Raw genomic sequence first — 21435 nt, 5'->3', positions numbered from 1 at the left:
GTGGAGCAAATGTGAAGCTGGGAGGCTTTGGATGTGGGAGTGTTCCTCCCCAGTGGCTAATTTAGTCAGCAGTTATTGAAGCCTTCCTGGTAAAGGCCTCTGCTCTCTGGGGGCAGTTAGAGAGGAGGAAGACTGGCTTTGGCCCTGGACTGGCACAAGGCTAAGGGGAAGAGTCACATCTTTGTGCAGGACCCAGAGTGTTCTGGGCCCTGGGACAGTGGTAGGGACTCAGAGATAACCTAGGCTCAGGCCTGCTCCTGGCAGAAACACAGACTCAGGGAACCCACCTCTTCTCTGCCCTGGCTCCCCACCTTTGCATCTCCTGGATTGTGTGTCTTCTCTGGAAGGCTGGAGTGCAATAGTCCTGTTAGTCTCCCAAGGCTTCCAGGGATCTGGGGTGGAGGAGTAACACAATAGCAGGGGGCTTGGAGGCAGGCCTGGCATCCAAAGGGCTGGACAGTAGCTGAGAGCTGGGCTCTGACACTGGCCTTCTGGGAAACTGACCTCCAGTTTGCTGTCTGCCTAGAACTGAAACTGCCTCTTCAAGTTTCTAACTTTCTAAAATCTACTGATTATATTAGTGACTCAGCCAGCAGAACAGGCAGGAAGGATGCTCTAGTCCTGACTCCTGGTTCCTGGCCAGGACACTGAAGCAGGTCCTGGTAAGCCAGCAGTTTGGACAGTGCTTATCACCTTCAGGGATAGCCCCCAGCCCAGCCTGCGTTGCTTTGGGACCCCACATCTTTGTCTCTCCTCCTCCCATCTGTGCCCTCCCTGATCCCATTCCGCTGTCAGCAGAGAAAAGCCAAGAGTCCAACCAGACCCAGCGGCCCTCCTCAGGTGGCTTCTGAGCTTTCTTAGCCTGCCGTTTCCTCTGAGCCCCACTCCTGCTGGAGTCTGGATGGATTGATGAGGCTCCCTGGAAGAGGTGGCAGCTGGGACAGGTGAGTGGGGAAAGTGCACATTGCAGGCAGAGCTCTCTGGAAGGAAGGCGCCCAAGCTTGGGATCAGACTGTCCCTGCTCCAGCTCTCTGCCCCTCGCAGGCTGTGAGACACTGAATGAGTTAGTAACTCTCCACTGCTTGTTCTCCTGTCTCTAAAACGGCCGTAAAGCAAGTGCCTTTATGAGTTGCTGTGAGGATTCGAGGAAAAACATATCGAACCCCTCGCTTACAGCATGTGGTGCTCCCAAAACGCTGGCTACCATCATCCCGACCAACTTCATTATTATGCTGCAAGCGGCTATGGAAGATGGGTGGGATACAGGAAGGAGATGGTTGAGACCCTGCCCTCAAGGCTCCTATAGTCTATTGGGGGTGGGGGGTGGCCAAGACCCCGATCATAATGGCTACAGAGCTAAACCTTGGAGTGCAGTGCAGGCCCTGGGACAGGCCCTAGGCTCTATGGGCTATTCTGGGTTTGAAAGTTAACTGTGCCTCTGAGACTGTGTGACCCTGAACAAGTCACTGAGCCCACTGAGCCAGTTTTGGGTTGCTCAGCGAGTCGTGGGCCTGTGATGGGGCCTGGCACGGGGTGAGCACAGCCTGAAGGGTAATTTTAACTAAAATGAATAATGCACAAAATGGTGCGGATAAAACATGGGTGGTCAGGGAAGGCTTTGGGGAAGGGGCGGAAGCATTTGAGTCAGTCGGGAGGCTGGGGAATTAGGGTACATAAAAAGAATGTGAAACAGAGAAGGGGAGGTCTGTGCAAAAGGTGCTCTGCTGGCAGGAAGTCCCAGGGCAGGCGTGGGAACTCTGAGCTGTGAACTCCCTCCGCCATTGCTTAGGGCGCAGAGAGTGCGCTAGTGAGCTCCTGGGCAGGCCCTGACGTCAAGGGCTTTGAATGTCAGAATGAGCAGGACCCTCTTCTCGATCCCCCGATCCCCCGTGTCCTGGGGAGATAGCAAGGGTTTTGAGCAGGAGAGAAATAAGAGTGGAGCTGGGAAGGTGAATCTGGCTGCGTGGGGTGGGTTGATTGGCGGGGGAAGAGGCTGGGGGTGGAGAGGCCATTTAAAAGGCTGTTGCAAAATCAGTTTTCCTGATAAAGAGCTGGGCTGAGTCATCTGTGGAGGAGAGAAGTCATATCCAGCTTCTCCGTGTGGCTGTCGAGGTGGGATTTTCCTCTCTTCTTCGTGGACTGGGTGACTGGGCGCCTTTCCTGGAGGCTCTGAGAACCGTGTCTCTGCAGCCGGCGGGAGCACCCAGGGGGAAGCTGGGCTGCAGGGAGGACCCAGCCGGAGTGAGTAAGAGGAGCCCTCAGAGGTGCCTTTGTGGCTGGGGGTGTGACTCAGGGCATGTGGAATCCCGTTCCTGATCTTAGTTTCCCCTTTGGGCATCAAGGGGGATGCATACGGGTGACTTCCTTCAGCCCACTGGTGGCCAGGCTGGGCTCCCCACTTCCACTCCTGTGTCCCTGTGCCTGCGGTTCTTCCCACCCAAGTAGCGGTTTTCTCCAGCAAGGAGGTCTGGCCATCTGCTGGCCTCAGTCGGGTTGCACTCCCCTGTCCACTGCGGGCTGGAGAGCTCCTGGGACTTAGCGAATGTGTCATTTCCTCCTTTCGGTGGGGAGGATGCAGGGCCGGGGCTGGCTAGGTAGCCAGGCCATTACTCAGGCCTCTTCATCTTCCTGCCCCCAGCCAAGCCAGAGGTTGTGCAGAGGCCAGCCATTGGCTCCTTCCTGATCCCACCAGGGGAGCAGCTTACCCAGCCTGTTTACCCAGCCTGCTGCCAAGACTCCACAATGGGCTGCCCCACGCCAGTCTCTGTTCCCACCTCTGGCTCCCTGTCTGCCCCTCTCGACCTGGGCCTGGACATTTCCATTGACGGCAGCTGTGTGAAGAAGCATTTCCTTTAATTCTCCCTGTCCAAACTTCCTCTCTGGCCTCCCTGGCCCTGCCTCACCCCCTTCCTTCAGGGTCTTAGTCCAGGCAGCCTCAGTGATGGGCAGCACAGGCAGCTGCCCGCAGAGGGTGAGAGGGATGTGAGAAAGCTCTCGTCTCTGCCTGGGAAAAACTAGAACCTGGGGTCTCCTGACTCCCAACCTCATGATCTTTCCACTCCACTAGTTTTTCATATACCCTATCAGTCATTTCTACCTTAGTAAGAATGAGTTTTCAGCTCTCCCACTGAGAGGAAGAAGGGAGAGAACGCACGAGTTGTTGTAGGCAGCTGAGTTTTCAGGGGAGAGGGCACAGCCGAAGGCATCCATCATGGGATGAGGAAACAGGGCTGAGCAGCTCATCATCCGGGAGCCCTGCAGCCTTTCTTGATGCTCCTCCCTTGGGCTGGTCTGGAAGGCAGAGTGGTTAAGACGTGAGACTTAGCAGCCAGACTTTTCTGAGTTTTGAATTCCAGCTCTGCTACGTATAAGTGGAATGACCCTGGGCAGGTACCTCCGCCTGGGTTTCATGTGCAACATGGGAGAATGACCAGTATTTATTTCTTGGGGTTGGAAGGCTGGAAGGCGAGGAGTATGAAGGGCACCGTAGTGAGGTCGGGTGACTGGGCAGCTGCTGCAGGCCTCCTAGGGCAGCACTTGGGGCTATCTGCCCCTCCCCCACCTGGGGGCTTACCCTCTTGGACCCCATCTGCTGACCTCAGGTAGCTCTTCCTTGCATCTGCCCTCCACCCTTCCTCTCTTTAGGGCCTGATCCAACATCCTGGGTGAGTCTTTAAAGGGCTAGCATCCCAACCTGGCCCTGCAGAGGCTGAGACCTTATGACCTACACAGGTGCAGGCCCCAGCCAGGCAGATTGAGGGCTCAGTGAGGTGTCTGTCTCCTGTGGCCCTTGGTCCTTTCTTGCCTCTCTGACACTAGGGAGCCCAGTGTTGGTCCAGGTGACTGTTGTTACAGGTTCCCTAGTCTGGGGAAATTTTTTAAATTATTTTTTTGATTTTAAAGATTTTTTTTTTAATTGGTGCATTATAATTATACGTAACCGTGGGCTTCATTGCTGCGGGTTTGTACAAACACACAACATGATTTGGTCAATTGCATTCCCTAGTTCCTCCTTTCCCCTCCCTAGGTTGGGGAATTTTAGATGGAGCTGCTCCCTGGAGCCCTGGACAAGGGACTGAGGGTGGCTGTGTTTGGTCAAGCCCTCCCCCTTCGTTCAGCTTTGTTTGTGCAGGGTGGCAAAAATCATCTGGTTTGTTGGCTGGGCCTGGTCCAGACCTCCTGCTGAATTCCTTTTCTGTGCAGTCACTGCAGGCTGGTGTGGGGGTGCGGGAGCTGTCCTGGGGGGCAGAGCTAACTCCCTCTGACCTTTTCTGCTGCTCTTCCTGTCTCAGTCCATGTGCCTTAAGGGGCAGTTACAAGCTCAGAGAGGTGTGGGAAGGGGTCAGCAGCAGCATTCCGGCTGTGCGTGAAGCCCAACTTAGACCTGGGTGCTGAGCGCATGTCCTCCTCTGTGACCCTGTCCCTCTGAGCCTCCCAGGACAAGCTTATTCCTGAGGGCCTGTCACACTCTGGCATTTGAGGATTTTCTAAATCCACGGCCTTTTAGAGCCGGCCTGTGGGATGAGATTGAAGCAGAAAAGCAGAAAGATGCAGACCATTGGGAGGTCTGAAGATTCCCACCCTGAAGCACTTCTCATGAGACTCACTCTGTGGGGACCTGCCGGTCAGGAGCTGGGCATTCTGCAGCCATATGGAGCCAGGTGTAAACATAGCTCTACTCCTCTTCTGGTTCTGTGATGTTGGGCAGCTCACTTTACCTCTCTGAGCCTTGGTTTTCTTATCATTAAAACATGCATAGTAACACATTTGTACCTGATTGGATTGTTGGGAGAATTAAATACTATGTGTAGAGGGACACAGTCTATGCCCAATAAAACTTAGCTGCTGTCATTGCCATTAGGTCATAAGAAACATTGGTGGAAGTTGATTATCCTGACCTTGTCCCGTGATTTGAATTTGTGAATGTGTGCAGGGTTGTCAGGCTGGAAGGAGAAACCTTTCATATCTGTGTGGTGCTGGGGGCGCAGAGACACACCTAGTGGTGGAAGTGAGTGGCAGTTTATTGCCGAAGAATGTACATGGGTGGACGGCACCTCCCTAGGGTAGGAAACTCATGTCAGGGGTGTGTTTTGGGAGATGCAGAAATGGTGGGGAAAATGGACCCTGTGCTGGTTGCCACTGAGATTCTGTGATTGGGGTCAGAAATTCTTCTTCCCCATAACTCTGGGATCCCCTGCTGTGGTATCCTAGCAAAGGCAAATCTCCTTTGCTAGAAGCACATCTGACCCCTTTCAGGGAATAGAGTAGGGTCACCAATTGCCAACTCTTCCCAGGGTGGCATGAGCCCTCTGCTCTGTCCACCCGGGCTTGATGACTTTAAGCCCTTGGTATTCATGACTTCATGTGACCTTCCAACACTGACATCGAGTGCTTTCACCCCCCTTCTCAGTTACAGAGACCGTGGCTCTGAGATGCAGGAGCCTGCTTAGGTCACACAGCTAGCAAATGGCTTGGATTCAGGCAGGAGGTCTGTGTTCCAAGCAGAGCAGGAACAGACCCTGCATGGGCCGAGCAGCCTCTCATGGCCCCTGTGTGGCTGGTGTCCCCCATTACAGCTCCCCGGGGGGCATCCTAGCTGGACCTTGTTTTCTTTCTTTTTTTGTGGTCTCGGAGATTAAACCCATGGGCCCTCTTACCACGGAGTTAAATCCCAGCCCTCTGGTTTTCTGAAACAGGGTTTTGCTAGATGCTCAGGTTGGCATCAGACTTGCGATTCTCCTGCCTCTGCCTCCTGAGTAGCTGGAATTACAATTACAAGCATGAGCCACTGAGCCTGGTTTTAACCCTTCTTTTTTTTTTTTGCTGATTGAGGGATACTGGGGATTGAACTCAGGGGCACTCAACCACTGAGCCACATCCTCAGCCCTATTTTGTATTTTATTTAGAGACAGGGTCTCTCTGAGTTGCTTAGTGCCTTGCAGTTGCTGAGGCTTGCTTTGAACTCGTGATCCTCTTGCCTCAGACTCCTGAGCCACTGGGATTACAGGCGTGCACCACTGCATCCTTCATTTAAAAAAAAAATATTTATTTATTTTTATGTGGTGCTAAGGATCGAACCCAGTACCTCACATGCAAGGCAAGTGCTCTATCACTGAGCTACGGCCCCCGCTCTAGCCCTTCATTTTTTACCGATGAGGTGACACAAATAGGAGAGAAGTCCTCCCAGGGGCCGCAGGTGTCGTGGGCAGGTGGGGTGGGCTGTGTGTGTTCACAGTGTCCAACAAGTGGGGGAGATCCAGACCTTCAGGGAAGCAGGGAAGAAGGAGTTGGGGCCTCAAAGCCTGTGGCTGCTTGGCCTGGACCCAGTGAAACCAGCATAGATCCTCTATTGGCCTCCCCCTTGACTCCAGAGTCAGAGGCTCTACCCTGGGCTACTCTCTGGACCTCAGTTTCCCATCTATAAAATGGAGTGGCAGTGAAGTAGCTCTTCTCTAAGGGCCCTTGCAGCCCCAAGAGTTCTGGAATTCTGAGCCAGGCTGGCAGGGTGCCTAGAAAGACTGTCCCTGGAGACCCACTCAGCACGTCATGGCCAGCACTAATGAGGGCAAGTGGGAGGGAGGGCAGGGTCACATTCCTCAAGAACTAATTAGCTTCCCACAGTATCGGGGAAAGGGGTGACAGAGGAAGGAATTTTCTCAGCCATTGACAAAGCCCATGACCCTGGCCACAGGCTGATCCATCCATCTGTCCGTCGGTTCATTTGTTCATGTGTCCATTTGTTCGTGCGTTGTTCAACAAGCACAAATTGAGCACTGACTGTGTACCAAGTGGGCACTGGGGAGAGAAAGAGAAATGGTTGCCCACAGTGAGCCTGATCCCTGACCTCAGCCCCAGACTGGACCTGCATCCCGCATTGATCTGTCCCCCTCCCGCTTTCCCAAGGGACTTCGAGCGTGGGCTGTGAACTGATTCCAGCTTTGCCACCCTTAGCTGTGTGACCTTGGTGTCAGTTACTTACAAGTCTCCGAACCTTGGTTTTCTGTTCTGCAAAACAGGGGCAACTAATGTTTGTCTCGTGGCGGGCAAATGAAGGGATGCAATGTTCTAGTGAGGTCCCTGCTGAATTAGCCTGATTTATTACTTTTCTAGTGTTAAAATATGTGAATTTTTAAATGACCATTTAGATAAAAACAGGAAGTAACCCTGGAAGGACATAGAAGAAACAGACAACAGTGGCTCTGTGATTGTGATGTGGAGTAATCAGGGACGGATGCTTTTCACTGAAGACCATTTTTATGTCTTTATTTTTATAAATGAAATGTGAATGTATCACCTATTCTAAAAAGAAATGTTAGTGGCAACTCTATAAGATCAAAGAAAATTACCATGAGCTTGAAAGTATAAAGAAACCTAAGAAAGGGACATAGAGTCGGGGGTGATGGCATACACCCGTAATCCCAGTGACTGGGGAGGCTGAGGCAGGAGGATCCCAAGTTCAAAGCCAGTCTGGGCAACTTAGGGAAACTCTTTCTTAAAATAAAATATAAAAAGGGCTAGGGGTGTAGCTCAGTGGTAGAGCACTCCTGCATTCAATCTCTAGTACTGAAAAAAGAGAAAGAAAGAGAGGGAGGGACAATGGCACATAGAAAATACTCCAGGGGCTCTTTTGTACGGTCAGCAATCTTTTTTTAAAATATTTTTTAGTTGTCAATGGACCTTCATTTTATTTATTTATATGCAGTGCTGAGAATTGAACCCAGTGCCTCACACATGCTAGGCAAGTGCTCTGCCACTGAGCCACAACCCCAGCACTACAGTCAGCAATCTTACTCTGTGCCCACTTTAGACCAGGCACCACACTAGGGGCCAGGGTTAGAAAGATAAACGAGTTGGGCAAGGCCATCATCTCCTTGCAGCTATGCTCTAGGTGAGGAGACCGTGATAATCAAGCAAGTACATAGAAGACCATTTCAAATTGTGGTGAATGCTAGGAACAAAATAAAGCAGAGAGATGGGATAGGAGAACGGAAGGCCTCTCCAGAGAGGTGGCCTCCAACCTGAGACCTGAGTAGCAAGAAGGAACCAACAGGGAGTGTCATCTAGCGAGAGATCTTATTGCAAGCCGAGGGAACAGCATGAACAAAGGCTCTGGGGCAGGACCACTCATGTCATTTTCAAGGGACAAAAAGAAAGCAGCAGAATGTGGAGAGGAGAGGGTGGTGGAGGAGGCATCAGGGCTCAATGGGGTCTTGACTTCTAGAGCAAGGTGTTCAGGCTCAGTTTGGTGACGTGCTGCATCAACAGATTTTGGGGGCAATCCAAATGCAGGGACAGTTAATACTGAAAAGGAAATCACGGCAGGCTTCCCCGAGGTGGTAGTGTTTAAGTTGGGTCATGTATCTTTAGTTGGGTCATGAGCTGGTTCTAGGAAACTGTGAGTAAAGATCAAATTCTAGAGGAAAAGGTCATGTGTAGGAGGGCGTGCATGACCACCTGTCTGCATGCCCCTGTGGCGCTGCATTCCCATTTCCTAACCGGGCCTCTGTTCCTCCCTGCAGCACTGGGCCGGAGCACTAGCTTCACTGAGAAGGATCTGAAAGAGGCCAAGGCTCTGAGCCAGCAGATTGCAGCCCAGCTGACCACCCCTCCCAGCTCCAATTCCCGAGGTGTCCAGCTCTTCAACAGGCGCCGGCAGAGAGTGAACGAGTTCACTTTGGAAAGCCACGGCCAGAGGGTACAGAAGCCTGGCCAGGAGTCCCCCAGAGAGCCCTCTGCAAGCCCCCCAGGCCATGCCCCAGGTCTCAACTTGAGTTCCACCTTGCTGACCAAGCCAGGCCCTTCCAGGCACCCAGACCCCCAGACCCGCCACAGAGGGGTCTCTGCACCCAGGATGGAGGGGTACTCAGAAGAGACCAGTTTGCTGCAGCACCTGGAGAAGATGGCCAGTGAGGAGGAAGAGGTACCACTGGTGGTTTATTTAAAGGAGAACGCAGCCCTGTTGACGGCCAATGGGCTTCATCTGTCCCAGAACCGAGAGACCCAAGAGTCCTCGCCCAGCCCTCCTCCAGCGGAAGTCCACAGCCCAGCTACAGATGTCAACCAAAACCTTTCCTCGCCCAGTGCCGTGCTCACCACACCAGCTCCTAACAGCAACCGCAACCTGCCAGCCACCGATGTCAATCAGAATCCCCCAGCAACCGTGATTCCCCAGAGCCTGCCGGTTGGGTGTTCTAGCACCCAACAGAATTCCCCTGAGGCACAGTGCTCACAAAATGGCACGGTGCCAGATTCCAAACCCAGCACCCCTTGTGCCGATGGGCAGCCCCAGGCACCTCTAGAGGAGGTGAGATCCAGTTTGCTCCTGATTGACAAGGTCTCGACTCCGCCTTCTGCCACCAGCACCTGCTCCAGAGAAGCCACTCCCATCCAGGGCTCTGGGCCACTGACCCCAGATTTCATGTCCAGCTCCCTGCTCATCGATGTGCAGCCCAGCACCCTAGTGATGTCAACGGAACAAGAGATGTCTGCACGGCCAGCAGCCACTACACCCACCAAGGTGTACAGCGAGGTCCATCTCACGCTGGCCAAGCCCCAGTCGGTGGTGAACAGGACGGCCAGGCCTTTTGGGATCCAGGCGCCAGGGGGCACTAACCAAATAGAGCGGAGCCCCATGCTGGAGAGACGACACTTTGGGGAGAAGGCCCCTGCTCCCCAGCACCCCACCATGGTAGATAGGAGTCCCCGGCCACAGAGACATGTCATGTCCCACAGCCCCATGGTGGAAAGGAGGCTGGTGGGGCAGCGAAGCCCTGCCTTGGAGAGACGCCCCTTGGGGAACTTCACCCCACCCCCCACCTATGCAGAGACCTTGTCCGCGGCACCCCCGGCTTCCCGGGTTAGGTCTCCCCCGTCTTATTCTGCCCTGTACCCTAGCTCCGACCCCAAGCCTTCTCATCTGAAGGGCCAGGCGGTTCCCGCCAGCAAGACGGGCATTTTGGAGGAGTCGATGATCCGCAGAGGCAGTCGAAAATCCATGTTCACCTTTGTGGAGAAGCCAAAGGTCACCCCCAATCCAGACCTGCTGGACCTGGTACAGACGGCGGATGAGAAGCGGAGGCAGAGGGACCAAGGCGAGGCCGGCGTGGAGGAGGAGCCCTTCGCGCTGGGGGCCGAGGCGTCCAACTTCCAGCAGGAGCCAGTCCCTCGGGACAGGGGCAGCCCTGCAGCCGCGGAGGAGACTGTCCCCGAGTGGGCCTCCTGCCTCAAGTCGCCCCGTATCCAGGCCAAGCCGAAGCCCAAACCCAACCAGAACCTCTCGGAGGCCTCCGGGAAGGGGGCTGAGCTTTATGCCCGCCGCCAGTCGCGGATGGAGAAGTATGTCATTGAATCTTCAGGCCACACTGAGCTGGCCCGCTGCCCTTCACCCACCATGTCCCTGCCTTCCTCCTGGAAATACTCCACGAATGCTCCCGGCTTCCGAGTGGCATCCCTAAGCCCAGCGCGGACCCCCCCTGCCTCCCTCTACCATGGCTACCTGCCTGAGAATGGGGTCCTGCGCCCAGAGCCCACCAAGCAGCAGCCCCCATACCAGATGCGGCCCTCTCTCTTTGTCCTCTCACCCATCAAGGAACCTGCCAAGGCCTCCCCTCGAGCTGCCTCCTCAAGAGCTGCCTCCTCAAGAGCCTCTTCACCAAGAGCCGCCTCCCCTGCCAAGCCCAGCTCCCTGGACCTAGTGCCCAACCTGCCCAAGGCGGGTCTCCCACCGTCTCCTGCACTGCCTCGGCCTTCCCGATCCTCCCCAGGCCTCTACACCTCACCTGGCCAGGACGGCCTCCAGCCCACTGCCGTGAGCCCCACCTACAGCAGCGATATCTCCCCCGTGTCTCCCTCTCGGGCATGGTCTCCCCGCGCCAAGCAGGCTCCCAGGCCCTCCTTCTCTACCCGGAACGCAGGGATCGAGGCTCAGGTGTGGAAGCCTTCCTTCTGCTTCAAGTAACGGACCCCACAAGGGTCCCACTGCCTGTCCAGGCCCCTTCTCCAAGGGCCAGGTGGAGAGCACAGGTGGCAGGAAGCGGCCCAGGGCCTAGTGAGGAGGATGGGGAGTCCATGGTTCAAGGTCTGCACTGTCGCCAGCTAGCTATGTGACCTTGGGCAAGCTGCCTCCCCTCTCTGAGCTACAGCAGCCTCTTCTCCACTACAAGGGGTCCTGGACTCCATGTCGGGGTGGGAAGGAGGGTCACAGAGAGAGCTTCCCGCTGGCAGGCCATGATGAGGCCAAGCGGCTTCTCCCAGCCTTGGCGAGCTGCAGGGCTGCCAGTCTGAGGCCAGCGACTCGCTGGGGAATGGCCAGGACAGGGGCTGCTAAGGGGGACTTCTGGAGCAGACAGAGCCACCAGTGCCTGAGGAATCTGCCAGCCAGGGGTCTGCCTGCTCAGCCGGCTGGAGGCCTCCCCAGGTGGCCCACGCTCCTGGCATCTTCCTTCCTGTGCTGGATTCTCACCTCTGCAGGCCTGTCTCTCCCTCTGCCTCTGGACGTCTCCTCTCCACTGCTTCAGACAGCCTGCCTGGCCTCCACCCTTTCTTCTCTCCCGGGGCTTCCTGCTGGACGCGGACTTGGCCCACCACTGCTGTCTGCTGCTGTTCTTCCTGCTCTTCCCAGCTGCCTCTGCACCTTCTCCAAGACCTGGCTCCACTTGAGGGAGACTCCTGGCCTAGGCCTCAGTCTTGCTCCACCTGGCTTGCCCTTCTGTTTGGGGGTGGGGGACATCCCAGGGGATCCCTGAGGGAATGATGTGCAAATGTGTGTGTACTGCTAGGAGGGTGGCTCCTGAGTGAGGTATCATGGGCTGTTTGGGCTTCACCTCAGTGCAATGGCACAGGCCCCAGGGAGAGAGGCAGAGGAGGAGGTCCCATCTAGGCCTTCCACTTGCTGTGTGACTTTGGCCAAGTCACTTCCCTCTCTGAGCCTCAGTTTTCTCATCTATACAATGAAGGCTCCTCCCCATGATAAGCTGTGAGGATTGAAAGGATAGGCTGGTGCTTTGCGAGGAAGGGCTTGTGAGTGACAAGATAGTCCCTGGGAAGCCAGAAAAAGGAAACAGGATAGATGGAGTTAGATGTCTGTGACGATGACCTGGTGAGGTATGGTTAGAATGAGCTGCTGCAGGAGGCCAAAGGCTCAGAAGCCTGGGCTGGGGTGACTCAGGTCGGAATTGCCTGTGGAAATGATGTTGGCTGGGATAGGCCCACAGCAGCTCTGGGGGAAGGGACAGTAAAGACCCTAAGGCTTTGAGGGAAGTCTTGGACTTAGACCTGGATTCTAATGAAATGACTTGATGTGTATCTTTGGATCTCAGTTTCCCCATTCACACAGTGAAGGTGTTGAGTCAAGTAGCCAGACATCCCCACACCCCCTTACGCCCCTTTGATGTGATACATCCCCCCAAACTACACTTTGTGGGGTATAAGAAAAGACAGATACCAGCCGCAGGATTCAGATGGAAGCTGCCCAAGACTGGGGGCCGAGGACCACCCACTTCCTTTTTCCCAGTCCTATTTCTGGGCTCCCAGAGGGGCGAGGGGTGGTGGAGGCGGTGCCATGCTGGGCTGAGCCTGCAGTTTTCGTGAGCTCAGGGCTCGTCTCCATGGGAACAGGGGTGCCTTCTCAGTGAGCTCATTCTGCAGGAACCACAAACTGAGGGGGCATGCTTGGGGAGCTGTAAAGGAGCTTAGTTCCTTCATGCCACATTCCCCCCCCCCCAGAACAAGGTGAAGCCCCCTGCCCTGGGCCCTTGCTCCCTTCAACCCTGGGGGGCCAGCCGTGGAGGAGCCCACCTTCCGTCCTATGGCTGGGCTGAGTTCTTCTCCCAACTTTGTTTTCTCTCCTGTTCTCAATACACTCTGCCTCAAATCCATCTTGCTTCTTTCTTTATTCTCTGCTGCTGCTGCTGGGTCATGGCTCCCTTGCTCCTGGTTCTGGCCTGGGCCGTGGAGTGGACTGGTCAGCCACTGTGTGTGAGTGTAGTGTGTCCTCGTGTGTTTGGATCTGCTGGGGCTACCGTAGTTAGGTGCTGCCTGGGAAGTGAAGGCTGCCCTCTCTTCCCCAGGTTAACCCGCAGGGACCCAGACTCCTATTCTGCTTTCTCCTTCCCTCAGAGTCTGACCAAAACGGCCGTTGAGCAGGGGGGGACCATGCTGCCCCTTATGGCCCAGATGTATTTATTTTTTTATTTACTGGTGCTGAGGATTGAACCTGGGACTTTGTGCACACTATGGAAGCTCTCTGCCACTGAGTCACATCCCCAGCCCTTGTTTGGGTTCTTGAAAAATGAAATTGAAATGCCTTTCACCAGAGCATTTGCTCTTCAATTTCTACACGTCCCCTCCCCCTTCCTATTATCTAAATTTGGCGATTTCCCACATTCATCACCATCACTGCCTGGCTCCTCAAAACACCAAGTTTCCATCCCTGCTGGAGAGGGAAGAACTGCCAAATGTGCACCTGGTTCCTGTGTGGCCTTGCACAATCCTTCCCATCTCTGGCCTCAGTTTTTCCTTATGTGCAGATAGGAGTGTCGAAGGTGGGAGCTCTGTTTGGTCTATGCTAGCCAGTGGCTGACTGCTCTGCCTTTACCCCAAACATGTGCTCTGTTGTGGGACTGGGGCAGGGTTGACTGGGTGCTACTCTCTGAATTTTCCACCTAGTGCATTTCCAAGGAGATCGGCATATATGGTACATTTCTACTTTGGCAGAAAGTGAACAGTTCTGATTTTCTGCAGCTTTTTTTGTATTGTGAACCCCCCCAACCCCCATGCAGAGTCAGTCCCTGGACATGGAGTTAGTATGAGGTCAGACCTGGCCGTCCTCCAGAGGCTGAGGAGCTGCTCACCACTACCCACAACATCCCACCCTCTGCTTGAGCTGCTTGCTTTCAGGGTCCTGGCTAATCCTGTTACTCCCTCTATTTTTTGGACCCCGTAATCCCCTTGTGACCACAAAAGGCAAAGACAACATTTTAGAGTTTTTGACAGTTATTGTAGCTCCCCCTGGCCCGGCCTCCTTTTCTGGTTGAAGAACCTGTTCTTCTGCCTTGATGGCTCTTCTCGGGTCATGAGCTCTTGTCCCCACCTTCCTGCTCAGGAGGGCATGGTAGTTGGGTATAGGACATGTCTGAGCACACCCTGAAACTCTGGGTTGAGCTTCTACTCCTTCCTATGTGGCCAGGACCTCTCTGTAAGCTCCTCTCCCTGTGACATGGGCTCTGCTTCCACAGGTGGCTCGATGCACACTTCCTGGGATGTGTCAGACATAGAGCTACTCTCAGGGTCTCCAGCTCAAACTCTGCACAACTCTTGACCCTGAAAGAGGGTTCTCATGCTGAGTCGTAACCTCTCTATTCATGCTTGAAGCTTGGATGTCCTCAGGAGGTCTCTAAAGTCCAAGGCAACATGAAAAACTTCCTCTCCAGGCTGTTGCATGACATTCCTCTTTAGGTTAAAGGGCTCTATTCCGAGAGTCTGGGCTCAACTAGCACTGCTGCCTTGTGTTTGGAGAACAGTATAATCTCTGCCTATTGCTTCCTTTTTCTGGGAGAAACTAGATTTTTCAATAGGTTGAAAGGATGACTTGCTTGACCGTGGCTGATTGCTGATTGGAGGAAAGAATGATCTTGTGGGTGGGTCTAGATTTGATTGGGTAGGAGGCAAGGAATGAATGGACTGACTAGCTAGGGACTCAGATGGATGGATGGCTGTTGGTGAATTTGGATTGGATTGCGAGCCCTAGTAGACTGGTTATTGCTGGAATCTGATTGGATCGACAGGATCATCAGTGGGATGGTTAGAGAAATATAAGCTCAGCATGGATTTCCAAATCCTCCACTTCCAAGCCAGATAAAACTGATGACATGGGAGGTAGCCTTTGAGCAGCAGATAGTTACACATACATTTCAGGGGAGGGGGGGATGGCAGAATATACTGGGCTGCTATCTACACCTCTGAGCTTCATTTTCATCATTAGGAAATTGGGTGTGACTATGCCCGCTACCTCCTCACCACTTTGTTGTGAGGAATCAACGAGAGATATAGGATGAGAAACAACCTTGCAGACAGGCAAGTCCTTGAACGGAGGAAACAGGTATGGCAGAGTGCATGGCAAAGTAGTGCTTTATAGACTCAAGCATGTTCACCATCTGGAGTCACATTCCTCTCCTGGTGCCAGCAAAAAGTCCAACAAGGGGAATGTGCTGCCTAGGGAAGACTGACTGGCCTTTCATCTGTCAGTAGGAACTCCCTCCCATCTTAGGCATCAAGGAAAAATAAGGAGGTCATCATAGCAACATAGCAAATGGTTTGGGGCTGAGGGAGTCTTTCATTAAGTCCAACTTTAATAATAGTAGCTAATAGTTTTAAATTTAATTCTTTTTGTGTGTGTGTGTGTGCCAGAAATTGAACCCAGGGCCTGGTGCACACTAGCTAAGTGCTGTATCATTGAGCCACATTCCAGCCCTTAAATTTAACTGTTTTGAAAAAGATAATATATGCACATAAAAAATCTAAACTTCTATAGAAAGTAATACCTTAAAAAGCCTCGGACCCACTCCCCTGAGGCTGTATGCTCTGACTCTACTGATAAGACTATTTCCTAACAGGTAACCATTTCGGTTAGTTTCATATGTACCCCTCCACTATCTCTTTATGGTAACTAACACCTATTGAGCACTTTCCTATAAGCAATATGCTAATACATATAACTGCCTTTTACACAAGTCACCTCTCTCTCACACAAGGACTCCACAGCGTACCATTTTACAGAGGAGGAAACTAAACCCCAGAGGGAGCAAGAGCTTGCCAATAAATTAACAAGTCTGTCTCCAAAGCTAGCGTTCTTTAACCCTAGTCATCGTCCCTTCCCCTTGTCCTCCGTTTAAAAGCAGAGGCTGACCCCGATAGCGTTGGCTTTTAAAAACATTCTGGGCTGGGAGTTGGGTCACCTGGGTTTCATTGCAGGTTCTGCCTGACTTTGGTCAGTGCATTTCTATCCTTATAGAAAATACAAATCAGACTCAGTCGCTTCCAAAACCAGCACTAAAAACCTGCCCTCACCCTCTCTGTTTTCTCCCCAGGACCGCCAAGAGAGCCTGCCCACTTCCCCGCCCTGGACGCCCAGCGCGTCCCGGCCCCCCAGCAGCCTGGACGGCTGGGTGAGCCCAGGACCGTGGGAGCCGGGCCGCGGGAGCAGCATGGGAAGCCCCCCGCCGCTGCCGCCGCCGCCCATGTCTCCCTCGTGGAGCGAGCGTTCAGTATCTCCGCTGCGAACCGAGACCGAGGTGCGTCCGCCCAGCCGCCAGCTGCAAGCGCTCCTGGCGCGAAACATCATCAACGCGGCCCGGCGTAAGAGCGCCTCCCCGCGGCCAGCGGGCACCGAGAATCTGAGGCCCTTCTCTCCTCCCGGGGTGCCGCCGCCGCCGCCGCCGCCACCACCGCGCATGCGCTCGCCGCAGCCCACCCGCTCCAACCCAGGGGTAGCGAGGGGGGCGGCGTTCACGCCCATTCCGCCGAGCCCCTTGCTGGCCGGGCCCCCGTCCTGCGCCAGTCCCCGGAGCCCAGTGCCTGCACCACCTAGGCCCTTTCCCTACCGCCGCTCGCCCACGGACTCCGACGTGTCCCTTGATTCCGAGGACTCTGGGGTTAAATCGCCTGGCATCCTCGGCTACAACATCTGTCCCCGAGGATGGAACGGTAGCCTGAGGCTCAAACGCGGCAGCCTCCCCACCGAGACCTCCTGCACCACCTAAAGCCCCACCCTGGGAGGGCCCAGCAGTAAGAGAAGTCATCAGTGTTGGGGAATCCCGGCACCACGACCCCAACGGATCTGGCCTCATCGAATAGCCCCAGAGCTAAGTGGTCAGAAAAGAGCGTTTTGGGCTTGAGAATGGAGTAGGTACCCAAGCTTGGGTTTTAATCCATGCTGTATCATTCAGTGGTATGACCCTGGGCTAGACCTTTCCTCCGTCTGACCCTCAGCTTTCTCATCTGTTTAATGCAGCTTTGGACAAGGCAGTCGCCAAACATCTAAATTTCCCCTTCTTTCAAACACACACACACACACACACACACACACACACACACACACGTGCCTTGGAGGGTTCAGTTGTGCATATGGACCCTTGGACTTGCTGCATTCCAGGGTTCCACACCCCTTCTTGGCTCTTTGCTCTCTGGAGCACATAAGGAGTATATTCATAAGAACCTAGGGTATGTCCCCAGTCCAGGCCCTGACTTGACCACCCAGCTCCCTGGCACCAAGTCCCAGGCAGGAGCAGCTGTTTTCCATCACTTCTGGGACAAGCTCTATTTTTACCCAATGACCTTTAGAGAGATCTCCCAAGCCAGCTCAAGATGCCTTACTAGTTCCTCTGGAGAAAAGGAGCAGGAAGATTCTTTCTGGGTCTTGTCACGCTACTTTCTCCATCCCAGGTCAGACTGTCCATGTCATCTCTTCTGCAGCCAGGACAATAATTTTCTTCAGTCTTGGGCCTCCAACCTGCCTGTCTTCTGGGTCTGTTCATGGCAGGTTCTGGTCTCAAAGCTGGGCTGAAGAGAGAAGAAGAAATAGAGTTACCCTCTGGCCTTACCTATTGCCCTCAGTTTGGAGCTGCCCATTTGGAAAGAGAGAGGCAAAAAGTACCTTGTTATAGAAAGTATGCAAGCTGCGGCCAGGATGCACAAAGGAGAGTCTAACAAGAGATAGATTGTCTCAGATCACCTCCAAGGGCTCTCCGAGTCCTCAGATGCGTTACATGGTATTAGGAAGTGGGAAGGGTGGTTGTGACAGATGGGCTGAGCTTGAATTCAGGGGCAGATGAGCTTAGGTAGTAAGTGAGGATTAGGCCAGAGTCAGCCTAGGTTCTGGCCACTTAGGAAGTGCCTCCCTCTTCAGTTTTAGGCCACAGCCCCAGTGTCCATATCATAACCAGAAGAGTGGGCACTGTCCCACCCAACTCTTTATCATTGCAGTCTGGCTTAGCTCATGCCTGGTCCCAGTGACCTTGAGGAGCCTAGCTACAGGCCCTAGCCATCCTTCTTAGTTCTGATTCTAGTCCCTAGGAGGGAACTGGAGAGGAATGTGGCTGTTCTGTAGTTTCCAGAGCTGAATGGTGGGGTCCTCTAGAAGTTCAGATGATCAGATTCAGAATACTTTGCCAGGATGCAGCAGGGTGGTAGCTGAAACTGGTTGAGGATCAAGTATATGTAGGAGAAAGAATATTAGGATGTTGCTAAAGGTGAGGAACAGTATGATTTGGGATTAAGGGTAGACTTACCCACCCAGCAGAGTAACATTAGTCATAGAATCTTCCATGTAAGGCTAGGGAAAGCAAGGGTCATGATGGAAGAGAATCAGGATTGGGATGGGGCACACTTTGGAATAAAGGAGTAATCCCAGAGGGTTCTTAAGGCCTGGGGACACAGGCCCTGTTGGTAGAAAGATGAGATGGGACTCCTCCTCATTTATTAAGTGACTACATTTACCAAAGCCCCATACCTGCAGGGACCCTTGTAGCATAGGAAACCAGGGCTATGAGTACCTCCTCCTAGAGAAGAGAAACTGAGGCCTCTGGCTGATGCAGTGGCAAAGAGGAGCCATTTCTAACTGCATTTCTCCACAGAGCCAGCAGGAGGCAGCCTTGGGAAGCTGCAGTTCTTTCTCTGACTGTTCTCTCCTTACGATTGCCTTCTCCCTGACCCTCTCCTCTAACCGTTTAAGAGATTGCTTGTGTACTGCCTCTAACCTCCAGTAGAATTCAGCTAAATAAATGCTTCCTGCATTCTTCTGCCTCCTGTGTCATTTTTGGCTTAGCTAAAGCCCTTCCCTTCTCCCCAGATGTGGCATAGTCCATGGGACACTGGGGGGGGGGGGGATATCTGAGACACATGGACTGAGAACTTGGGGGTATGCAACCCTGAGGAGAGACGGTGAACAATGGAAAAACTTAGAACCATAGAAGTTGTGTTGTCCCTGGGTTGAAATCCTGGTTCCATCATTGACTAGTTAGGTGGCTCTGAGTGAGCCCACTCCAGCAGGTCTCAACTCCCCCTCTTTTTAAATTTAAAAAAAAAAAAATTGGTAGATTGCCTTTATTTATTTGTTTATTTTTATGTGGTGCTGAGGATCAATCCAGTGCCTCACACATGCGCAACAAGCACTCTGCCACTGAGCTACAGCCCCAGCCCTCAACTTCCCCATCTTTGTAATGAGAGAGTTAGATCAGATAATGTCTCAGGGTGATATTGCCCATGCCCTGACTCGATGTCACTGACACTGGAGTAGGCAGGGCCTACCTGGGTCAGGGTATTTTGGGGCTGCTTCCTTGTGGCAGGTCAGGGATCCAGGGCAGGAACAGGAGCCATTATGAGGAGTCACATCTGAGTCTGGACACTAGTGAGGCCAGGACCCAGACTTTCAGGAGTAGTCTTCTCCTATGTCTTTTGCCTAAAGAAGAAGATTGTGGCCCACTCGCAGGTGAGGGCAAGCCTTCCAGGTGGACATCACTTGCCTTTCCTCTCTAGACGCTCAGGCCCAGCAGACACTGAGCAGAGATGCCCAAGGGACAGGACCACAGCAGACTCCAGTCTTCCGTCCCTACCAGGTGTCAGAATTGTGCCCTGGAACAACTTCACCAAAACATAGGCATGGGTGTTCCTGTCCCTCCTGTGCCCACACTTTCCCAGGAGTGGTTTATATGCCTCTGACCCAGACACAACTTCAGATGGAACCTCTGAAGTTTACTTACTGCTTACAGTTGATTTCACCTTAGTACCTAACATCTCAAACTGAGTTCCTCCCAACAGAGCTGTCTCTGCCCCTGTCCCACCCTGCTTCTCCCCGTTTCTTACCTTAGTTCCAGAGTCAGACACAGGAGTCTGGGGCAGCTCCCATTCTCCCCTTTCACTTTCAATCCCTCAACGAGACCTGTGGATTCTCCAAGTACCCTTGATGCCCCTTCTCTTCTCCATCCCCTCTGTCCCTGCCCAGGCTAGCCACCCCTGTCTCACCTTGCTCCCCTTGGTAGCCAGATATCTGTGGCAAATGCCAATCTGACCACTCCACTTCACCAGTGAGTTTCCTCAGCGGCCTTCATAACAGCTTCTTTCTGAGAAGCCTGCTGTGATCTCACACCTGCCCACCAGTTGGGCCTCATCTCACACCATGGCCCCACGGCCCTGGCTCTGGTTCTACTCGCCAACCTCTTACCATCTTTACCAGTGCTGTGTCCTTCACCTGCACTGCCTTTACCCACCTCTGTCCCAGGAACTCTCACTCATCCTTCAAGGCCCAAGTCAAATGTCTCCCTTTGTGGAAAGCCTCCCCGCCCTCCAGGTTGAGTTGGTGACAGGCTCCCCTGCTCCCCTGGGCTCTCCCAAAGACTTTCCCATGATGCATCACAAGGCTTGTGGCCTGAGAGAGCTCTTTGAGGACAGGGCCCTTGCTTATTATTTTCAGTTCACAGAGAGAGGCTTAGAGAATATGAGAAGGTGGAGGGAGAGAGCGAAGAGAGGAGGAAGGAAGGAGACAAAGGATAAGTCAAGCAAAAATATCAAGAAGAGTTCATTCATCCATCCACACATTCATTTATCCAACAGATATCTATTGAGCTCCGATCCAACACTGTTGTAGGCCTAAGAACATGACAGTTAACAAGTTGAAGTGAACAGCAGCTGATTCTCAGTATTTCCAGGTGACCTGGACATGTGCTCTTGTGCATGTGTACCCGTGGGTGCAAGCCCTTCTGTCTGCAAGGGCCTGCTGCCGGAGCACCTGTCTTCCCTAGGGCCTGGTGCTTTCTTTTAGCATCTGGCCCCGGCTCCTGTTGCAGCCCGAAATAAGGCTGTGACCCACGACAAGGCAAGAATGATTCTCGTCAGCTGAAGCCAGAGCTGGCTACAGGGCACACCCTGATCACTGACCGCTGACCGCCGACTGTGACAGACACTGACCACGCAACTCTCAGCTTCCCGACGGAGGTGTTAATCTTGAGGGTCGGATACTCCTTCCTGACCACTGTGGTTTCACCCTCTCAGGTACCAGGATCCTAAGGGAGCTGGGGGAGCTGTGGGGAGTGGGTGGAGGAGGCTAGGCAATTCCCAGAGGACCTCTTCCCCCAGCAGGGACAGGGCCCTGCAGAGGATCTGGGGAGTTTGGGGCCTCATGAAAGCCTGGATCCTGGTTGGGAGGAGGGGAACAAGTTCTAGGTTCTCTCCATTAAATGGGGAGGGGGCGACTAGGATTAAAGGTTGGGGATAGATGATGGATCTGCCCAGGACTTCAGGGTCATTAGGCAGTGGAGGGAAGTCGCTTCCTGTCTGTAAATAGGACCCCTTCCCAGCACCTGTCAATTCTGGTAAGGGGAGTGTTTATCCAGAAATAGATCTGGGGACTGTGGCATTCTAAAGATCAGAGTGGGGGCACTCTCT

The 21435-nt window shown here is 53.5% G+C and overlaps 1 protein-coding gene across 3 annotated transcripts in view; it reads left to right on the top strand.

Moving 5' to 3' along the window:
* The window catches only part of Synpo (synaptopodin), a 55170-nt gene extending 36380 nt beyond the window's left edge, over nt 1-18790 (top strand). For all 3 annotated transcript variants that reach the window (XM_027949259.3, XM_071612229.1, XM_071612230.1), the window contains exons 3-4: nt 8520-10927; nt 16086-18790. In XM_027949259.3, the coding sequence (XP_027805060.2) occupies nt 8520-10927; nt 16086-16757 (3080 nt within the window). In that variant the 3' untranslated portion in view covers nt 16758-18790. The remainder of the gene's footprint in view (nt 1-8519; nt 10928-16085) is intronic.
* The last annotated feature ends 2645 nt before the right edge of the window (nt 18791-21435 follow it).

The sequence above is a fragment of the Marmota flaviventris genome, chromosome 5, assembly GCF_047511675.1.
Source record: "Marmota flaviventris isolate mMarFla1 chromosome 5, mMarFla1.hap1, whole genome shotgun sequence".
NCBI classification, from domain to species: Eukaryota; Metazoa; Chordata; class Mammalia; order Rodentia; family Sciuridae; genus Marmota; species Marmota flaviventris.
This window is presented reverse-complemented; position numbering and strand designations above follow the sequence as displayed.